A 22,289-nucleotide genomic window follows, 5' to 3' on the forward strand; every position below is an offset into this window, starting at 1 on the left:
GCAAAGCTTCCATTCAGCCACAAGAGAATTAGTGAGGTCGGGCACTGATTTTGGGCGATTAGGCTCGCAGTCGGCGTTCCAATTCATCCCGAAGGTATTGGATGGGGTTGAGATCAGGGCTCTGTGCAGGCTAGTCATGTTCTTCCACACCAATCTTGTCAAACCATTTCTGTATGGACCTTGCTTTGTGCACTGGGACATTGTCATGTTGAAACAGGAAAGGGCCTTCCCTAAACTGTTGCCACAAAGTTGGAAGCACAGAATTGTCTAGAATGTCATTGTATGCTGTAGCGTTAAGATTTCCCTTTACTAGAACTATTATTATTCCTCCTCCACCAAACCTTACAGTTTGCACTATGAATTCGGGCAGGTAGTGTTCTCCTGGCATCCGCTAAACCCATATTTGTCCATTGGACTGCCAGATGGTGAAGCGTGATTCATTACTCCCATAGAACGCGTTTCCACTCCAGAGTCCAATTGTCGTAAGCTTTACATCACTCCAGTCGACGCTTGACATTGTGCATGGGGATCTTAGGCTTGTGTGCAGCCACTTCGCGGCTTAGCCTTTGCTGCTCCTAGACGTTTCCACTTCACAATAACCACACTTACAGTTGACCGGGGCAGCTCTAGCAGGGCAGAATTTTGACTAACTGAATTTTTGGAAAGGTGGCATCCTTTGATGATGCCACATTTAAAGTCACTGAGCTATTCAGTATGGGCCATTCTACTGACAATGTTTGTCTATGGAGATTGCGTGGCCGTATGCTCGATTTTATACACTTGTCACTAACGAGTGTGCCTGAAATAGCCGATTCCGCTAATTTGAAGGAGTGTCCACATTCTTTTGTTTATATAGTGTATGATTAAACAGGGACTCAAGTGGGGCAGATATAGTAGTTAAAATGTCTGAGATTTATAATCCACCACTCTGGATCCACTGTGTGAACACAAGTTCAGACCTGCATATTGAAGTCACCAGCCACCTATGCAGACCGGGTCTTGACTTACAGATAGGCACTGTCCAGAAGAGTACCAGATGTCTGGTGATGATATTTGTACGTCTGTGGTTGTTCCATGGTTCTCCTATGTGTGTCTCGCTCGCTTTTTCTTTCCCTCTCTCGTCTCTCGTCTCTCTCCCTCTCCCGCTCTCTCAATAATTCATCAGCCATAGAGACAAAGCCCACCTCTCATCATCATCCAAATGCCTTTTATGCTCCTGCTCTGACATATTCAGTAATGGCCAAGACTAGGTTTATAGGCCGTCATTGTAAATAAGAATTTGTTCTTAACTGACTTGCCTAGTTAAATAAAGGTTAAATAAATAAATCCAATATACAGTATTTACACTGCAAAGTTACCATAAGAGCCAGAACATGTTTCAATGAAAGGACAAATCCACTCCAGGGCCAAAGTCCACCCTTGATGTGATTCAATATAACCTAATGTATGTACAGTGTGCAGTGATGGATTGTATATCGTAGAATAGTTTATCAAATCTATTAGGTTCATTGTGCTCCAGTTAACAGCCAATGCCATATCAGTTGACCAGACGGGGGAGCACGGGATCTAAGTAAAGCGCATTGTGCGCACAGACAGACGCGAGGAGGAGAGAGCACTTCAATCAGGGTTTTCATCCCAACTCGCTACAGTCGATTCTGAACTTTCGGATTGAGGGTGCTGGAGGACGCTGTCACAGCTTTTCTTCTCTGCTCTATTTCAACACGCGTGGATCGAAGTAAACTTAATATGAAAACATGTCTGTAAATGAAGTGTACGTTTTCAGACCATTCAAGTTGATTGCTTTACTTTGTGTCTTTCTGGCATTGTGCCTGGACATTGTAGCGTTATTGAGTCCCGCCTGGGTAACCGCAGAGCGGTTTTCTTTGTCGCTATGGGAATCATGCACCGAAAAAGACTCTGGCTGGAGATGCCTTTCCACCCTCAAATCTGGTAAGAAGCTATTTTTTTCCTACTAAAATTATTCTTACTTTTGATGTAAATGATGCCTTTCAAGTGTTTTTCTATCCAGATGAAAAGGGATCCCCAAAATGAGTTATAAATCCTTGACTCCCAAAAATAATGTAGAAGTATTTTGGCAGCGAATGACGGGGGACTATCACTATAGGAACCCAAAAATGGTGATATTGGCATTTTTTTCATGCTTTCACCCCTGCTCTTAAGGCTCATTATCTATTACAAACTCTATAAAACATGGCCTGTTTGGTGCTGTTTTTTCCCTTTCACAACCTTGTTGAAGTTCTATAGCATACACATACACTCTATAAGACTGGTCCAGATGGATACAGAATGATGCGTAAAGCAATCGGATTATAGTGAGAGAAATACCTGGAATTTACGGTGAATTTCTACTGTATGTAGGTCATGGATGAAGAGCTCAACAATGGACCAATTGTTAATGTACTGTAATTAGCTTGTACTGTAATTAGCTCCGGCTCCGTTGATACATGTCTACTGCAACACTTGCTTTCCAGGGACAATATTTTGTAGCCTGGTTTCATCTCGGGTAAACTATTCCGCTCTTTGCCACTTGCCACTATTACATTCCACTCATTGCCACTCCTGTCATGAGTGGAATATGTTAGCTAAGAAGACTGGTATCCAGACTAAATATTTTTGCTCCCGCCCTGCCAATCAGTGCATACCACTTCTGTGAGTGATTATCGTGATACAAGTAGATGTTTAGGCCTATCTGAGGCTATTCTCTTTGAGTGTCGCCACAGTTTGTTGCGGTTGTAATGTGAAGTTCTCTTTCTCAGCAGAGTGTTGTATTGCTGAGCAATTAGTCCCCATGACGTGCCATCTGGGAGCTCCACTGACCTCTGCAGAGCTTTCTGACTGGGCACAGACGTCAGTTCAACGTCTAGTTTTGATTTAGCCTACATTTGGTTGAGTTATCATTTAACACTAGAAGAAGAAAAACAATCATAATGTCATTGGAGTTAGGTTACATTGATGACTTATTGCAAATCCAATCAGTTGTCATGGTTGATTTAATGTCATCACATAGAGTTTTTGGGTTGAAATGACGTGGAAACCACGTTGATTCAGCCAGTTTTTGCCCATTGGATTGTGATGCAGAGCAGTGTTCCACCTATTGTTGCATTCCTCTGGTGGAGAGGGCAGTCTTGCTCTGGTATCTCTTTTTGAGAGTCTCTTTCCACTCTCACTCTATTTACATGGGGATAGAGGGGCTGCGGTTATGGCCTGAAAGCATCATCATAGATACATTTCACGGTTTGGGGGGGGGGGGGGGTGTTCTCACGCATTCCGACATAGGCCTAAGCCATATATTTAGGGTCAGTGGCAACCCCTCATTCAGGGCAGGTGGTTGGTAATCTTCTCTAGTTGCGCCGTAATTGGCTCAGTGTGCTGTCACTCATGGGGACACTAGTCTCTGCAAAATCTACAAGGAAAGCTTAAAAGTTCAAGCCCCCTTGGATACTGCCATAGATTTACATTAGAAGTGCCCATCCAAGAAGGATCAAGGTCATTGGCCACATATAAAATAATGTCAAATCAAGTTATATCTACCTTAGCCTTTATTTAACTTATTGTGTCAATATCATACTTGCAAAATCTTGTCAACAGTAGCAAGCTAGACAAGCAGTCACCATCATGAATCACGTCGACAATCTGCTGGCAAATCCTTTTCAATCCTTGTCATATGAAGAGAAAATATAGATAAAATGTATCAGTGCTCATCGGCCATTGGACATAAACATTACCGAACAAGTTGGAAATCGCAAATTCAACAATGAGTGGTTTGGAAGGAATCAGTGGCTAACTCTAAGCATTGCAAAGCAATCACTATTTTGCTTCCCCTGCTATTCAGTGGAGTGGGTGTGTGGTCCAAGTTTGGGTTTACGGGTCTCTTTTCCAAGCTTAAAAGGATAAACATTCACATGCAACACCATGGATCAGAAAATGTTGAATACATTGGCCATGCTGTCAATCCAGGATGACTACTGAGTCATGTTTAAAACAACTGGAAACTTGGAACTGGGAAATATCAGACTTCGGTGAGTTCAAGACAACTGGGAACTCTGGAAAAAACAGTCTCCGACTGGGAAAATTAGTTTTGAACGGTCATCCAACGGCCTCTTTCTAGAGCTCCGAGCTGAAGATCACTGATGTCATGATTCGACCTTGTTGTTTTTTTTATGTTACCACGGTAACCCTACATGAAACACAGTCATTATTTTAAGTGCTACTAAAATCCCCTAAGGGAAAACTGAATGGTGGAAAAATGATTTAAACCATTTCCCTATTTGACCTCTAGGTTTTATGGGTATTATGACATCTCCACTGTGGAGCTCTAATGTTGGTCTCTTGGAACATTACTTGCTGCTTCCTTAGTTTCATCCCTCTCTACTGTTTCTCAGTAGCTGTTTTGGCTGAGCCTCCCAGCCTAGTAGAATGTGCTGTAAGGGAAAGCCTCAGTGAGGATGCTACTGCCACTGCAGCCAACTTTACTACTGCCTCCAGGCTCCAGCACAGAGCAGAGCGGACACCATATGGGTCCTGTGACCCTCTATCCTCTGATAGGACCCTCGATCTCAGTTCAGTGCCCTCCCCTGTGGTGCCCAGCCAGCCACACCCTTTCCAAGCTTGATGGTCTGTCTCTGTCAGACTAAATGAAGAAAAAAACAGTAGGGGAGGTTCTCTTCTGCACTGTTCAACCAATACAGTAAATGTGGAAGAGTTAAGATGGAGTGTCGCCTGGTTAATATTCCGGATGGAAACAACTTCAGAGAGCTAGATATTAGATAGCGTTATCTAGCGGCAATGGAAGCTCCGACAAAGCTGACGCCAACAAAATTGGTATGTGGTGTCTTGCAACTTTGTGGCAAGAACTTCATCTCGAAGACAGACAGGCACTATCTATAGTCAACCGCTATATGTTTCACTGGAGACTGTAAACAAGTGGCATCACAGCCTCTCAAACTTTTCTCCTGAAAACCGGATGTTTCTGTTTTGTAACAACCCTGCGGAGCGTGCTGTCAGACAAACACCTGTCACATAATGAGCTGCTCTGATAGAGCTCTTTCCCTCTGTTGTTGTGGTGTAATGTGGAGAAGGAGGGGGGGGGGCTGAATGTGAGGCGGTCCCTAAGAGATGACCCTGTCCCTGGGCAGAGAGAGAGAATGCCTGCCTGCCTGGCGGAGCTCATTAGGACCAGGGCGTCTGGGTGCAGGGGCATGGTGGGGTTAACACTACAGGAGACAAAGGAGACAGTGACCTGGGACCTGGGGGCAGAGAAAGACATGACAGAGCGGAGCTCATTAACTGCCTCCAGTGGAGCTTCTCTCTGTTCTCTGAGGCGAGCCAGCCAACCGAGACGCAACAGACCTGCGGGAGAACTGAACAGTCAGCTGGATTTTGGAAGGCTGCATCATGGCTATGTCTGCACAGCCAGAACCTGGACAGAGGAGAGGCAGAGACAGATTGGATGGATGGATGAGATTGAAGAAAGGGTTTTGCACATGGTCAAGTGAGCATGTTTGAAGTAGCTCTGTGGATCGCGCTCCCTTCACTGTCTAAATTAAAACACTAGAGAGAACTGTGAATGTTGGGGAATTTTAAACTCTTTCTTGACCACAAATACACACACACACACGTGTTTTGAGTTGTAACAAGAGCAGTAGGCTATTTGTTTCCTGCTTGTCTCTCATCACTGGTCTGAGTTTATGGGGGATCCATTCAATTCCACCATACAGTCATACACTACATGTTTGGAACATCTCATTCCAAAATCATGGGCATTTATGTGGAGTTTGTCCCCCCTTTGCTGCTACAACCGCCTCCACTCTTCTGGAAAGGCTTTCCACTAGATGTTGGAACATTGCTGCGGGGACTTTCTTCCAATTAGCCAAAGAAGCATTAGAGAGGTCGGGCACTGATGTTGGGTGATTAGGTCTGGATCGCAATGAGCATTCCAATTGATATCAAAGGTGTTCGCTGGCATTGAGGTCGGGGCTCTGTGCAGGCCAGTCAAGTTCTTCCACACTGATTTTGACAAACCATTTCTGAATGGACCTCGCTTTGTGCATGGGGGCATTGTCATGCTGAAACAGGAAAGAGTCTTCCCCAAACTGTTGCCACAAAGTTGGAAGCACAGAATCGTCTCGAATATTATTGTATGCTGTAGCGTTAAGAGTTCCCTTCACTGGAACTAAGGGGCCTAGCCCGAACCATGAAAAACAGCCCCAGACCATCCACCAAACTTTACAGTTGTCACTATGTATTGGGGCAGGTAACGTTCTCCTGGCTTTGGCCAAACCCAGATTCGTCCGTCGGACTGCCAGATGGTTAAGAGTGATTCATCACTCCAGAGAAGGCGATTCCACTGCTCCAGAGTTCGATGGTGGCGAGCTTTACACCACTCCAGCCTACGTATGCAATTGTGCAGGGTAATCTTAGGCTTGTGTGCTGCTGCTCTGCCATGGAAACCCATTTCATGAAGCTCCCGACAAACAGTTCTAGTGCTGACGTTGCTTCCTAAGGCAGTTTGGAACTCGGTAGTGAGTGTTGCAGCCGAGGACAGATGATTTTTATGCGCTACGTGCTTCAGCACTCAGCAATCCCGCTCTGTTAGCTTGTGTGGCCTACCACTTCGCGGCTAAACCATTGTTGCTCCGAGACGTTTCCACTTCACAATAACAGCACTTACAGTTGACCGTGGCAGCTCTAGCAGGGCAGAAATGTCATGAACTGAGTTGTTGGAAAGGTGGCATCCTATGACGGTGCCACGTTGAAAGTCACTGAGCTCTTCAGGAAGGCCATTCTACTGCCAAAGTGTATCTATGGCGATGGCTGTGTGCTCGACTTTATAAACCTGCCAGCAATGGGTGTGGCTGAAATAGCAGAATCCACAAATTTGAAGGGGTGTCCACATACTTTTGTATACATAGATTGTATTTCACTGAGTGATTTAGAACAGGAGTACCCTATGAATCAATGTTGGTGATGGTCATTTGTAACATGTGTCTCCTCCTGCAGACTGGCAGATAGCCACCCTCGTGTTGCTGCTGGCCGGTGCAGCGGTGACTCTGGTGGCCTTCCTGGTGGCCCTCATCTCCCTGTGCCGGGGGACACACAGACTGCACTACCGCACAGTAGCCGTGATCATGTTCGCTGCAGGTGAGTCCACCAAACTTGAACTATCACAAACCCAACACCATACAGGGTCATACTGCGCCACACACAATCACATACAAATCAAATCACATTTTAACCATCATATGCTTGGTAAACAACAGGTGTAGACTAACAGTGCAATGCTTACTTGTGGTTCCCAGCAATGCAGAAAGAAAATAGAGATATAATAGAAAAGTAATAACGTAATAATTAAAAGAATAATGAATACACAACGAGTAACGATTACTTGGCTATATACACAAGGTACCAGTACTGAGTCTATGTGCAGGTGTATGAGGTAACTGAGGGTAGATATGTACATATAACATGGAATACAGTGAATAGTCAACAGGATAGATAATAAACAGTAGCAGCAGCGTATGTGATGAGTCAAAAGAAATAGCAATTTGATTAATTATTTAAGCAGTCTTATGGCTTGCGGTAGAAGCTGTTTAGGGTCCTGTTGGTTCTAGACTTGGTTCATCGGTACCACTTGCCGTAGGGTAGCAGAGAGAACAGTCTATGACTTGGGTGGCTTGAGTCTTTGACCATTTTTAGGGCACCGCCTGGTATAGAGGTTCTGGATGGCAGGGAGCTCGGCCCCAGTGATGAGCTACCCTCTTTAGCGCTTAGCGGTTGGATGCCAAGCAGTTGCCATGCCAAGAGGTGATACAGCCAGTCAAGATGCTTTCAATGGTCCCACTGTAGAACTTTTTGAGGATCTGTGGGCCTATGCCAAATCTTTTCAGCCTCCTGAAGAGGTGTGTACACTCTTCACGACTGTATTGGTGTGTGTATCACAACTCAGGATATGCCCCAGATGCAGGCACAGGAGGTGGATAGTTTGATTCTCAGAATATTTAATATAACAAATGGGCAGGCGAAAGGCAGGTCGAGGGCAAGCAGAGGTTTGTGAACCAGGTCAGAGTCAGGCAGGTACAGGACGGCAGTCAGGCAGTCAGGCTCAGGGTCAGGGTCAGGACAGGCAGAAAGGTCAGAACCGGGAAGACTAGAAGACAAAACCTTGAGGACAGGAGAAACGGGAAACCCCTATAGGCTCTCTCATCGTTGTCCGTGATCAGGCCTACCACCGTCTCGTCGTCGTCAGCAAACTTAATGATGGCGTTGGAATCATGCGCAGCCACGCAGTCATGAATGAACAAAGAGTACAGGAGGGGAGTAAGCACGCACCCCTGAGGGGCCCCTGTGTTGAGGGTCAGCTTGGCGGATGTGTTGTCACCTACCCTCACCACCTGGTGGCGGCTCGTCAGGAAGTCCATCATCCAGTTGTAGAGGGAGGTGTTCAGTCTCAGGGTCCTTAGCCTAGTGATGAGCTTGAAGGGGACTATGGTGTTGAACGCTGAGCTGTAGTCAATGAACAGCATTCTCACGTAGGCACAACATGGAGATACAGTCTAAATTCTTTCCCCATACCGCATTGGTCTCCATACAGACAGAATTCACCATTTGAGGTCATAGTCAAGTTGTTTGCACAAAGCTAAATAGACACTGACTGAGACTGTGAGGGTGGAGAAGGAGAGGGCGGGGGGGTGAGAGGGGAGTTGTGGGTGAGAACTCTTTTTGTGGTGCTTTGAGACCCAGAAAGCAGGCTGATGCGTGCCAAGAAAAAGCAGCCGCAGAATTTTCACAGTTACCAATGAAGAGAGGAATGTATTCCCTCATGGATAATATCCATGAAGAAAGAGATGAATTCTCCCACAGCTCTCTCTGCTCAGTCTGCTCCACCTCTCTCTGCCCCCACTCTCTGCTCACTCTCTTCCCTCTCTCTGCCCTCTATTTCTCTCTCTCCCCCTCTCAATGGTCTCGCTTTCATTTTCTGCTCTCTCTCTCTTTCCCCCTTTCTCTCTGCTCTCTCCTTCACTAGGCCTCTCCTTCTCAGGCTCAGTCAAAACACAATTACGAGGCCATGCCCGAATAACAGTGCTGTGGAGCATTTAACTCTGAAAACTAACGAATTGTTCAAAACAAACTAATTTCACAATACTTTTTTATTTCTCTTCTGCGAACTGTAGCAAATCAACGGCTGCATATTACTACCAATGCATCACCATATAAAGCATCCACAGAGAGGACAAGCACAGTAAGCCATACTGAATAAGGAAGAAATATTAAAACCAACATCGCTTTTTGCTGTTTGTTCTTGTAATGTAAACGAGTGTGTGTGTGTGTGTGCATTTCTCTGTGTGTGTGTGTGTGTGTGCATGTTTGTATGTGTGAGGTCAGGAATAGAGCAGTGTGCAGTCAGTCAGTCAGTCTTGTGGTTTGAAAACAATGGTGGAGCAGTGACAACAGCCTTTGCCTGGTTTGTACGCAGTCCCACATTCCCCAACATTCCCCAATTTGTTTCTTATTTAACAGACAGGCACCCTGTTATTACATTTATATAGAATGAAAACAAGCACCTTTGCTCCCACTCCCTGCACTTTCCCAGGCCTGAACACATACGGTGCATTTGGAAAGTATTCAGACCCCTTCACTTTATCCACATTTTGTTACGTTACCGCCTTATTCTAACATGGATTAAGTTGTTTTTTCCCCTCATCAATCTACACACAATACCCCATAATGACATCACAATACCCCATAATGACATCACAATACCCCATAATGACATCACAATACCCCATAATGACATCACAATACCCCATAATGGCATTACAATACCCCATAATGACATCACAATACCCCATAATGACATCACAATACCCTATAATGACATCACAATACCCCATAATGACAAAGCAAAAACAGGTTTTAGACAGTTTTGCACATTTATTAAAAATAAAAAACGGAAGTATCACACTTACGTAAGTATTCAGACCCTTTGCTCAGTACTTTGTTGAAGCACCTTTGGCAGGGATTACAGCCTCGAGTCTTCTTGGGTATGATGCTACAAGCTTGGCACACCTGTATTTGGGGAATTCCTCCAGCCGTGACGCTTGGCATTCAGGCCAAAGAGTTCAATCTTGGTTTCATCAAACCAGGGACTCTCATGGTCTGAGATTCCTTATGTGCCAAGCAGGCTGTCATGTGCCTTTTACTGAGGAGTGGCTTCCGTCTGGCCAGTCTACCAAAAGGCCTGATTGGTGGAGGGCTGCAGAAATAGTTGTCCTTCTGGAACGTTCTCCCATCTCCACAGAGGAACTCTGGAGCTCGGTCAGAGTGACCAGTGCTCAGTTTGGCTGGGCATCCAGCTCTAGGAAGAGTCTTGGTGGTTCCTAACTTGTTCCATTTAATGATGGAGGCCACTGTGTTCTTGGGGACCTTCAATGCTGCAGACATTTTTTGCTTCCCTTCCCCAGATCTGTGCCTCGACACAATCCTGTCTCAGAGCTCTACGGACAATTCCTTCGACCTCATGTCTTGGTTTTTGCTCTGACATGCACTGCCAACTGTGGGGCTTGATATAGACAAGTGAGGGCCTTCTAAAAAATGTCCAATCAATTGAATTTACCACAGGTGGACTGTAATCAAGTTGTAGAAACATCTCAAGGATGATCAATGGAAACAGGATGCACCTGAGCTCAATTTCGAGTCTAATAGCAAAGGGTCTGAATACTTATGTAAATAAGGTATTTGTGACTGATCTGCTCGATTTGGTCTTATGTAGCCAAATTTGAAATGGTGTGTTTTACATTGAATAAAAGTAGAGACTCAGAGCAAGAAAATTGTATATCATACGCTACAGTTGAGGAAAATGGCCTTTGAATGTTTTGGTACACCTACTGGAGAGCTAACTAGCTAACGTTGGCAAGCTTGCTAGCTACTGCCAGACACAAATGAGAGAACAGCTCACTCTGACCATGTGCTGCTGGCAACAATTCACTTTTTTTGCCAACGTTTACTGACACCGGCCATATGCAACAGGTGTTGAGCGTTCGTAAATTCGTCAGTTATTCTGTGCTCTGGCAGACTCAGACGAGAGTGCTCTGAAATCAGAGTAGGTAGCCAGAGCGAATTTCCCAGCTATGTCTATCAACAGCTGTCGCAGTGGCATCATGAACATTCTATTGAAATGGATACTTGCACAGTGGAGTCTTTTGTTAAGACATGTAGGTAGCTAGCTAGCTAATCAATGAACCATAATCTCAACTCATGACGTTACTACCCTCAATTAATCTGCAGGTAGCTAACCAACCAGGTTTAATATTAGCTAGCTAATATTAGGCTATAACTAGCAAAGCAAATGGCTCTGAGATACGAATAATATTGCTACACAGATCTTACACATAACGTTAACTTAACATTAGCTAGCTAGCGAGCCAGCCGGCTAACATTAGCTAGCTAGCTAACAGTACACTTTAACTTGAAATGAAAATGACTTTACAAAACTAGAAACGTGTAATATCTGAAAATGTAGCTAGCTAGACTATCTTACCCATATACATGGTTGGACACTTCTCCCTCCCTCTGTCACGGAAGCCATGTTTGCCCTTAGTTTGAAGATGTAATCCGGAGACAGGTGTTTTCTCCATCTCCTTAGCTATCATAATCTAATTCCACTGATTTCAAAACTCGGTCCTCCAGAAATTGGAGAGCAACACTTATGCAGTTCTACTACGCAATATATATATATTTTTAAAGCAGCGTTAGACAGGATTACCTCCACATTCTTACCAGCTCAAATAGACAGAAGCGTGCCACATGGCAGACCAATCCAAACTCATCTCTTGGCATGTCCAGCCCACTCATTATCTCAGTCAATCATTGCTAGCGGGAAGGTTGCTGACTTTTTCTGTGGCTAAACCAACTAGGCTCGTATTTAAAGATGGCATACAAGTTTGTTATTAAGGCACATGAAAGTTCACATGTTCCAGAAGGCATTTCTGCCAAAAAAACACATTTTGATTTTAAAAAACAAGTTTACGTTCAAATGGCTCTCCTGTGAAGTAGTGACCCGCAACATACTCCTAGTTTCCTGAAACAAGTCACATTTCAATGTTGTCACTTTGTCATTATGGGGTATTGTGTGTAATATATATATATATATATATATTATATTTTTTCACCTTTATTTAACCAGGTAGGCTAGTTGAGAACAAGTTCTCATTTGCAACTGCAACCTGGCCAAGATAAAGCATAGCAGTTCGACACATACAACAACACAGAGTTACACATGGAATAAACAAAACATACAGTCAATAATACAGTAGAAAAAAAGAAAACAAAAAGTCTATATACAGTGAGTGCAAATGAGGTAAGATAACAGAGTTAAGGCAATAAATAGGCATGGTGGCGAAGTAATTACAATATAGCAATTAAACACTGGAATGGTAGATGTGCAGAAGATGAATGTGCAAGTAGAGATATTGGGGTGCAATGGAGCAAGATAAATAAATAAATACAGTATGGGGATGAGGTAGTTGGATGGGCTGTTTACAGATGGGCTATGTACAGGTGCAGTGATCTGTGAGCTTCTCAGACAGCTGATGCTTAAAGTTAGTGAGGGAGATATGAGTCTCCAGCTTCAGTGATTTTTGCAGTTCGTTCCAGTCATTGGCAGCAGAGAACTGGGAGGAAAGGCGGCCAAAGGAGTATTTGGCTTTGGGGTCGACCAGTGAGATATACCTGCTGGAGCGCGTGCTACGAGTGGGTGCTGCTATGGTGACCAGCGAGCTGAGATAAGGCGGGGCTTTACCTAGCAGAGACTTGTAGATGACCTGGAGCCAGTGGGTTTGGCGATGAGTGGGTAGTATATGGGGCTTTGGTGACAAAACGGATGGCACTGTGACAGACTGCATCCAATTTGTTGAGTAGAGTGTTGGAGGCTATTTTATAAATGACATCGCCAGAGTCGAGAATCAAGGGTATGTTTGACAGCATGAGTGAAGGATACTTTGTTTTGCGAAATAGGAAGCCGATTCTAGATTTCATTTTGGATTGGAGATGGTTAATGTGAGTCTGGAAGGAGAGTTTACAGTCTAACCAGACACCTAGGTATGGTGTGAAATAATAATGTAGAACAAGGCTCTAACGTAACAAAATGTAGGTAAAAGTGAATGGGTCTGAATACTTTCCAAATGCACTGTATCTTTCTGCTTGGAAATGTTCTGCTTGAAGTCCATTGAGAGACAGGTGTCAGGATGTATACAAACAACCATTGGTTTTATCAGCTAGTTACTTAGCCAGTTGCTCTTATAAAAAGCCAAAACAGCCTAGAAGTCTCCTATACTGTAGCACCAGTATGTGGAGGGATAGATTGTGGTAGATGTCTGAGGCTTTCACCATTTGGCATTTGCTGAGAAATATGGGAGATGTTTTCTTCCCCTCTCTGTAAATGCTTCCAGGCCTGTTAAGGATAAAGGTCTCCTTATGCAGGAGAGCCTTCAGTCACAGGATGGAGGGGGGCAGGGGGGGCTGTGTAAATGCCCCCAGTCAGAGAGAAAGGCTGAGAGTCATTGTTGTGCCTGTCTGCTGGCCAGAAGTACGGCCCCAGCCCAGCCGCCTTAGCCTGGCCTCTGTGAACAGTCACGTTCCTGAGCTTATGTCTCACGCCTCTTCACCTCCAGGTGGAGTCTCAGTAAATTTCACAATGTCCCCTCTCTGTGTCAGTCGACATATATGCACACTCACACGTGCACACACACACTCACACACACTCACACGTGCACATACACACAGGTTTTAATAGGGAAAGGGAACAGTAGTTAACTTTATGTCTAGAGAGCCCACCGTGTGGTATTTCCTCTCCCCCTCTTTCAACTTGACGCCTTACTGTTTGACCATAAAAGTAGGAGGAAGCCTCACCGCACATACGTGAGTACACACACACACAACACACACACAGACGGACCAACACTCACTCTGATTCATTGGCCAACACAGTGACTGCTTTCCTGCTCTTAAATATATTCATTAGGAATGTGTTGACTCGGAATGTGATGTGACGGATGAGGTTACACAATGTGAATCCTAAAGTTAATAGTTATGTCTGTGTTGGTCTTCTAACAAAGTTCAATCGAGTGACATTGGTGACTATGAACAGGACACTCGCGGATGTGTGTGTGGAGTCTAACAACTGTGTGGCAACGAGTGCGTCAAACCTTTCTTACTCCACATACAAGGTACACAGAGAGATGGTAACACGGGATAACACAATGAAAGTTCTGTCGCTATAGGGATATTTTAGTGTGACCCAATGTGTTTTCTATTCTAAGCTCTGCTACCACAGTTCCGACCACAGTCCAGTGGAACACAACGTCACAGGTTATAAAAGCACACTTTTTACTTTTCTTTGGAAGTTCAGGGTTATAGGCTTTGGCCACTTGACAGTATAAGCCCACAACGAGTTTGAATTATAATAGGCTTTTTACTTACAGACTTCAGTTCAGAATTGTTCAATACAATAATCCTATATTTAGGCTGTGGTCAGTAAAGGCTAGTGAAGCTCTGACACAACCATATGGTAGAGTGTTTCTCAGTGGCAACCTAAGGAGGATGCATTAGAACTTCATTAGAGAACCAGAGATTGGATACAGGATGCAGTAGTATGTTTGTTTACTGTGTAGTGGAGCATGGGCGGGTGGGTTTGTTGTTGGCTGCTGTCTGCAGTAATTAGCAGCTGTTGGGTCTCTGAAGGAGGGGCACAGAGAGTGTGAGGGGAACCCAGGAGGAGGAACAGGGTTTGTAGAGTGTAGAGGACATTGAGGGGAGGGGGTGTGATAGGACCCCCTGGGTAGCGGCTGGTTGGGGGTATCTATCACCCCTCTCCGAGCCTGGCTGTTGTCCCAACTCTGACTCGCACGTGGCTCCAGTTTCCCATCAGCATTCTTGGCATCACTAGCTCTCTACCTGCACACAGGTAGTCATTCATTCATACAACAAGGCTAGCTGGTTCCCTTTTACCAGAATACATCTCAAATAGTAGGGCCCTATAAAATTTGTTTTTATCAAGTACATTTTTATTTGTCATATGCGTCGAATACAACCTTATAGTGAAATGCTTACTTACAAGTCCTTAACCAACAATGCAGTTTTAAGAAAGATACCTAAAAAAAAGAAAGAAATAAAGTAACAAATAATTAAAGAGTAGCAGTAAAATAACAAAAGCGAGGCTACATACAGGGGGTACCGGTACAGGGTTAATGTGCGTGGGCACTGGTTAGCTGGTGTAATTGAGGTGATATTACATGTGGGTAGAATTATTTAAGTGACTATGCATAGATAATAACACAGTAGCAGCAGTGTAAAAGAGGGGGGGGGGGACAATGCAACTAGTCTGGGTAGCCATTTGATTAGATGTTCAGCAGTCTTATGGCTTGGGGGTAGAAGCTGTTTAGAAGCCACTTGGACCTAGACTTGGCACTCCGGTACCGCATGCCGTGCGGAAGCAGAGAGAACAGTCTATGACAAGGGTGGCTGGAGTCTTTAACAATTTTTTGGGCCTTCCTCTGACACCGCCTGGTATAGAGGTCCTGGATGGCAGGAAGCTTGGTCCCAGTGATGTACTGGGTCGTACGCACAACCCTCTGTAGTGGCTTGCGGTCAGAGGCAAAGCAGCTGCCATACCAGGCAGTGATGCAACCAGTCAGGATGCTCTCGATGGTGCAGCTGTAGAACCTTTTGAGGATCTGAGGACCCATGCCAAATGTTTTCAGTCTCCTGACGGGGAATAGGTTTTGTCGTGCCCTCTTCACGACTGTCTTGGTGTGCTTTGACCATTAGTTTGATGGTGATGATGATGATGATGATGATATTACAATTTGTTTTGGTATAAAAACACCACAATTGGGTGTTCTATGTCCACAACAATGCTTAAACCACATCAGAAGACCACTTTTGAGGTCTGGATAAAATCTAAGAAATGTTGATTTTGGGGTGTAGTTACCCTTTAATGCCAATGTGCACCAGCAAGAGACTGTTGTTACTTTAGTGGTGTTTCTGTAGCACTCATGTGATTGCAGAGTTTGCAAAACAAATGGCCACTGGATTTATGCAAATAATCATGATATCATTCTGCCAGGTAGGCATAGGCTACTTTGTAGTTAACATTTCATTGAGAAGGTTTTTGTGAATGCCTTTCCATCTTGCAGAAGACAGTTGTCATTACATTAGCGTCATCGCTAACAGCTACACGAAGTGGTAGACAAACACGCACTCACAGGCAGGGGCATTCTTGTGTCATTGCCTCTTCATAAAGTTGAAGGAAAATATATCTCATTGATGCATTTTTTTCATGTCTTATGATAATCATGGGCATATTAAGGCATGTTGTAATAATGTCAATACATTTAGTTGATTTCCTACTTCCCTAAAAAAATATGTATATTGTTGAATTCCGTTTTAGTGTCCGTGATTCCGTTGGCAACGTGGATTTTATAGGGCCCTAAATTAGTGTACAGAGATAGAAGACATGTGTTGTCTAACTATAAAATGTTCACATGTTTATATCTTTCTGTGGATTTATTATCTAGATTTTTTCCCTTTCTTTCAGTGGTCCTTCAGGCCTGTGCACTGGTCCTCTACCCAATCAAGTTCATTGATGGGACCGTCCTGCAGACCTACCATGAGTTCAACTGGGGCTACGGACTGGGCTGGGGAGCCACCATCTTCATGCTAGGGGGAGGCATCCTCTTCTGCCTCCGGACGGACATGTATGAGGACGCTATGTACTGAGCCCTCATCTCTCTCCTTCTCCTACTCTCTCTATCTCTCTCTTGCTCTTTCTGTCACACACACACACACACGCACACGCACGCACACACACACAAATAAATATTCACACCCATACTCTGGTACAACAACACACACACACGCCCACACACACACACGCATACACACGCACACGCGCACACACACACGCACGCACACACACACACACAAATAAATATTCACACCCATACTCTGGTACAACAACACACACAAATAAATATTCACACCCATACTCTGGTACAACAACACACACACACACGTACACACACACGCACACACACACACACGCACACACACACACACGCGCGCACATACACACACGCGCACACACACACACGCGCACACACACGCGCACACGCACGCACACACAAATAAATATTCACACCAATACTCTGGTACAACCACACACACACACATAAATATTCACATCATACTCTGGTACAACAACACACACACACACACATAAATATTCACATCATACTCTGGTACAACAACACACACACACAAAAATAAATATTCAGACCCATACTCTGGTACAACAACACACACACACACACATAAACATACACACACATGCACACACACCGCCTTCCTCTGCCAACATAGACACCTACATATATCTCACAGACACCACTCTACGCTGTTATTTATAGACAGAGTGTGAGGACTTGATCTAAGAAAGGGCTCCTGGCTCTGGCTGATCATCAGGAGAGATGAAGTGGGAGGAACAGCTGTGTGGAGAGAGTGTCTGTCTGTCCTCAGTGGGCTCCCAGAGACCCCCACCACAGTCAGACAGATGGCGAAGCTGTTAAAACACAGAGATGGTTTTGGACAGAGATGGGCCACTCGACCTATGAACTTTTCTACAGCACATCCCATGGATCTCCATTCGTAGAGGAACAAGAAAGATTATCTGAGCCCTCCCCTCTGAGCTGAGGTGTTTATTTAAGGGATTGGTATACATTCCGTTTATTGGGTGTATTTTTTTGTTTGTTTAGAATTTCATGGTGACAAATCAAATTAGGGCTGTATTGATGTTATCATTTATCTTGCTATCCGATCTCCCACAGGAAGATATATTTTACGTGTTGCTGTTTGATAATTGCAGTTTCTGAACACTGATAACTTAACATGGGAGATCAGAGGTGAGTCCCTAGCTACGTGTCTCCATAGCTGAAACATAGCTGGTTTTGCCAGCTCCTTACATTTGAAGTGTAAAATAAACAGTACTGTTATATATGCGAAAATGAACATGTGTTTCTCATTTGTTTTGAATTAATACAGCAGTCTTCAGCTTTTGCATAGCTCTGGCTCTGGCTTATGTCAACTGAGCTTTTACAAATTGAATTGGAGGTCTTTATCCAGTCTTTGGATCTGTTCACATTTTTTCATAATGAAGAACACAAAACATTTGAACAACATACATAACAGAGAGTCTTTGAATAGTTGCACACATTTAGTTTGTCGAGTAGAATCTGTCTAACACCCCTACCATAAGACCTCGGGCCCAGAAATAGCCAATCAAAGCCATGGCAGGAATGTACCACTGAGCAGGGGAGGAGGGGGGTAAATGATAGGTGCCGTGCTTTGGAGGAAATGGCATGGCAGGGAGCCACTTGCAAAATTTCTTACTGTGCCATTCTCTCACATCCCAGGACACAAGGGCCTCGCAGGCCAGAATGAAACAGCCGCAGCAACCCAATTATAGTTGCCATTACCCGTGTGGCTGCTTGTGGATCTACGGCTAAATGGGTCGTGGGAATGAGACTCCTGGGCTGGAGCGTAATGAGGTTCGGAGGTATTGGCTGGCAGGATATTGATGGTCTCTCAGGGCTTTACCAGACTCTAATAGTGCTACATCCTGTCCAGTAGATGAAAGTGGGGCCAAACACCAGAGGCAAAATAATTCAGGACCTCCCATGTATTACACACTTATGGTGCCATTAGAGAGATGAAGTATCATTATTAGCTATTTTGTCAGCTCTCCTCGTAATGGGCACGTAACTATCAACCACGTCCAAAGGCTGTGCCATTCATTTCACTTGTGAAATATTCATTTGACAGGCTATGGGTAAACATATGGGTATAACGATACATTCAAGTCAAAGTATTCTCCTAGAGTCAGTCCACCCTTTCCCACAATGCATTCCTTTGCACACCTGTAACTCCCTTTCCATACCCCCCCCCCCCCCCCCCCCCCCCTGGATATTCTACAGAAGCTCACTGTTACGTAATCAAGTTGTCGTTTCAGGGGCTGTTGTAAATGACTTGTTTATTAGCTCCTCAAAACAAACCCCCAGTGGTCTTGTTCCCCCTCTGTGACTCTGGACTGTTTCCCCCTGCAGGCTGTGTTTTTAAGACAGAGAGGAGAAGGGAACGCACTGACTGGGATGTTGTTTCAGTTGAGCCCATCTCATCTGGTTTCAATCCCATGGATACTGAGGACTGTGATCAAATTAGCCTTGATATACATTTTTTTTTTTCAAGAAACCAAAAAACGATGTTGGCATACCCAGCGAGGGAGGTCTTGAGCCTCTCTCCCTTTTTGTCATGCTCTCAGTAATGAGACTCATGTTGTGTCTGCGGGCCCCAGCAGGGTTGCTATGTAGCTGTGTGACTGTGTGTTCAGCAACGCAGGACCCAGAGGAGGTGTCCAGGCACGCCAGTGCTCAGCTGTTCCTCCCGAACCACTGACTCTCAGGTGTCAGGTGGAGAGTCTGACCGCCTGGTGCTGCTTGCCCACTCCTCTGTCCCTGCCCAGCAGAGCGCACACTGCAGCAGCTGGGGCTCTCTAACTGGACTAGGGAGATTCTCAACACCATCTAACTTCAAGCTGTTTTGTATTTCAGCTGCACCAGTGAGAAAAGGGCCCCATGTTATTGTGCGTGGGTGCTCTTGTAAAACACTTCTGCCACGGTGTCGGCCTCTTGTCCCCAAGCTGTCAACAGCTTCTCACAGGAGTCTGGAGGGCGTTAGGTCAAAATGGATGCTTAGCTTCTCTGGTCGTTTACTGGAGTGTCTGTGCTAGGGTCAAAGTTGATCATTTTCTTATTTTAGAAATGACGTTCCAAAAAAATCGATAGACTGCAGCTTGTTGGTTAGTGGTGCATGGTCACGTGGTGTGTGGAGTATTGGGTACGTAGGGCCTATACTTTACATAGGGGGAGCTTCTATAGAATGACAGGTGTGCAGCTGTGTTATGCCAAGGGCGTATCCTAGGTTGTAACGGGAGGAGTCTAATCTGTGGCTCATGTCATGATGCACTGACATGTGGAGTTTGGTGACAAAGGAGTACCACGTATTTATTTCATCATGCACACATGCACTTATTAATACACAGTAAAAGTTTGCACAGACACTTATTATTTCAAATGAGAAAAAAAATCAACAATCAACTTTATGGAGCTAAAGAATCATGTTCACTGACACAATTGTTTTGTTTACTTTTACAATCCCTTACAATCATTATGGAAGAGCATCCGACAGCATTGAGGTCATTGGAGAATTTAGTCTGACCACACCTGCACTATAAACATGCCTCCCTCTCGCCTCCTAGTGGACAAACCTAACACTGAGCTACTGTTGGGAAATGGCATGGCCTCACTTGCCTGCTGAAGGAAGTGTTTGTGATGATGTGTGGTTGTTTGTAGATGCTGTCTCCTCAGTAGGGCCTTTGTCTTGAGGGTGTCTCCTCTTTGGCAGGATGTTTCTACAGCTGCAGCTACAGGTCCTGCTGCTCACCTCTGAAGGTGTGGAAGGTGACACCATACAGGCTCCACAGTCAGCACCTCCTGACTGGTCCTGACACCATCACACCTGGCCCTTCTCTGCCCTCCCCCTTCTTCCCCCTCCCCAGACTTACACCAGCTCAGCTCTAGGTCAACATTCACACTGCTAAATAAACAAAGTAGGAAATAGTATCCCAGGACTACAACAAAACCAGTTAGAAGTGCAACTGGTTGGAAAAACAGATGTAATTGCCCATATGTTCAATAATAATAATAAGGTCATGTCCAGACATAAAATGGAGTTGATGGTCCTTTATTTGCAAGTGTTGTGTGGTTCACACATACATACCCTGCCCAACTTCCGAAAACATCTGAAACCCTCCCTCTTCAAACTCTCTTAAATAACCCCCCCCCCCCTTCTTTAGCTCTGAAATCTCCCCCCTCCCCTTCTTTAGCTCTGAAATCCCCCCCCCCCCCCCCTCTTTAGCTCTGAAATCCCTCCCCCTTCTTTAGCTCTGAAATCCCCCCCCCCCTTCTTTAGCTCTGAAATCTCCCCCCTCCCCTTCTTTAGCTCTGAAATCTCCCCCCTCCCCTTCTTTAGCTCTGAAATCCCCCCCCCCCTTCTTTAGCTCTGAAATCTCCCCCCTCCCCTTCTTTAGCTCTGAAATCTCCCCCCTCCCCTTCTTTAGCTCTGAAATCCCCCCCCCCCCTTCTTTAGCTCTGACTCTACTGATAGCTACTTGTGATATCTGGTTGTCCCACCTAGCTACCTGTAAGTCACACTTGACAAGAGCATCTGCTAAATGATTCAAATCTAAATGTGATGTTCACTGGTTCACCTCATGGATCCACCATGAGGTATTGTATTACACATTACAATGTAATCAACTCACAACTACGCCGGCCACTCCTGCCTTAACACTACAGATGTGAGTCCAAATGCTGATATGCAGGAAGTGATATAGCTATACAAACAAAAAACTCCCACATGCAAACTATATACAGTACATATAACTCCCCAGTGAGTCCTCTAAAAGAGTGAGCAGCCAGGGTGAGCAGCCTGACCCCAGGGCGCAGTAACCAGCCGGCCCTGCTCTACAGTGTGTCTGCAGGGACAGATTCCAGTTACTGAGCATGGGGGACAGAGGTAGGCAGGGGATACAATCACAGGCTTGGGCAGTGAAACCATTAACAAGGCCAGGGCCGGCCCTGGGCATAAGTAATAAGCGGTCGATTAGTGACTCCTGACCTAAAAACAGATAAAGACAAAAACACATTAAAAAAAATGTGCTGAGAGTAAGTAGAATACATAAGGTGCCATTTTGGAAATTGGTTGTGCATAATCAGTTTCTCTCTTGTTATGTCAGTCACTTACATTCACTCAATTAGCCTATGTCAGCAAAATAAAGAATGGATTGGTAAATTAGTCTAACCAGCTATCTAAACCTTGTAGTAATCAAACCAAATTACCCAGGGGCCCTGACCTCCAGGGGCCCCCATTGATTTTGTTAGTCACTCTCACTCAGATATCATATTAGCATGGCAAAATGCATAGAATTACAGGAAATTCATTTGTCAACTTAAAAAAAAAAATCTCGCCTTGTGCCCTCAAAACGCTTGTGCCTGCCCTGACCAAGGGCCGCTGTCAGCACTGTTAATTAATATAGCATGATAACTGAGTAAATAAAAATATATGTAAATATATGTAAAGAGGTTAGTCAAATTCCAAAC

The 22,289-nt window shown here is 44.7% G+C and overlaps 1 protein-coding gene across 1 annotated transcript; it reads left to right on the plus strand.

The window, feature by feature from the left end:
- The first annotated feature begins 1,623 nt into the window (after positions 1 to 1,623).
- On the plus strand, positions 1,624 to 18,081 carry LOC109873483 (transmembrane protein 47-like). The gene is made up of 3 exons (XM_020465140.2): positions 1,624 to 1,950; positions 7,021 to 7,161; positions 16,613 to 18,081. Exons 1-3 carry the CDS (start codon positions 1,755 to 1,757, stop codon positions 16,792 to 16,794), a joined length of 519 nt encoding a protein of 172 aa, XP_020320729.1. The 5' UTR covers positions 1,624 to 1,754; the 3' UTR covers positions 16,795 to 18,081.
- The last annotated feature ends 4,208 nt before the right edge of the window (positions 18,082 to 22,289 follow it).

This window comes from Oncorhynchus kisutch, linkage group LG28, assembly GCF_002021735.2.
Source record: "Oncorhynchus kisutch isolate 150728-3 linkage group LG28, Okis_V2, whole genome shotgun sequence".
NCBI classification, from domain to species: Eukaryota; Metazoa; Chordata; class Actinopteri; order Salmoniformes; family Salmonidae; genus Oncorhynchus; species Oncorhynchus kisutch.

What these genes read in the sequence shown, in the direction of transcription:
- LOC109873483 (XM_020465140.2), top strand. Translation starts at nt 1,755, where the DNA reads ATGTCTGTAAATGAAGTGTACGTTTTCAGACCATTCAAGTTGATTGCT. An exon ending in CCTTTCCACCCTCAAATCTG is followed by an intron (nt 1,951 to 7,020) that starts GTAAGAAGCTAT and finishes CTCCTCCTGCAG; the next exon opens with ACTGGCAGATAGCCACCCTC. An exon ending in CGTGATCATGTTCGCTGCAG is followed by an intron (nt 7,162 to 16,612) that starts GTGAGTCCACCA and finishes CCTTTCTTTCAG; the next exon opens with TGGTCCTTCAGGCCTGTGCA.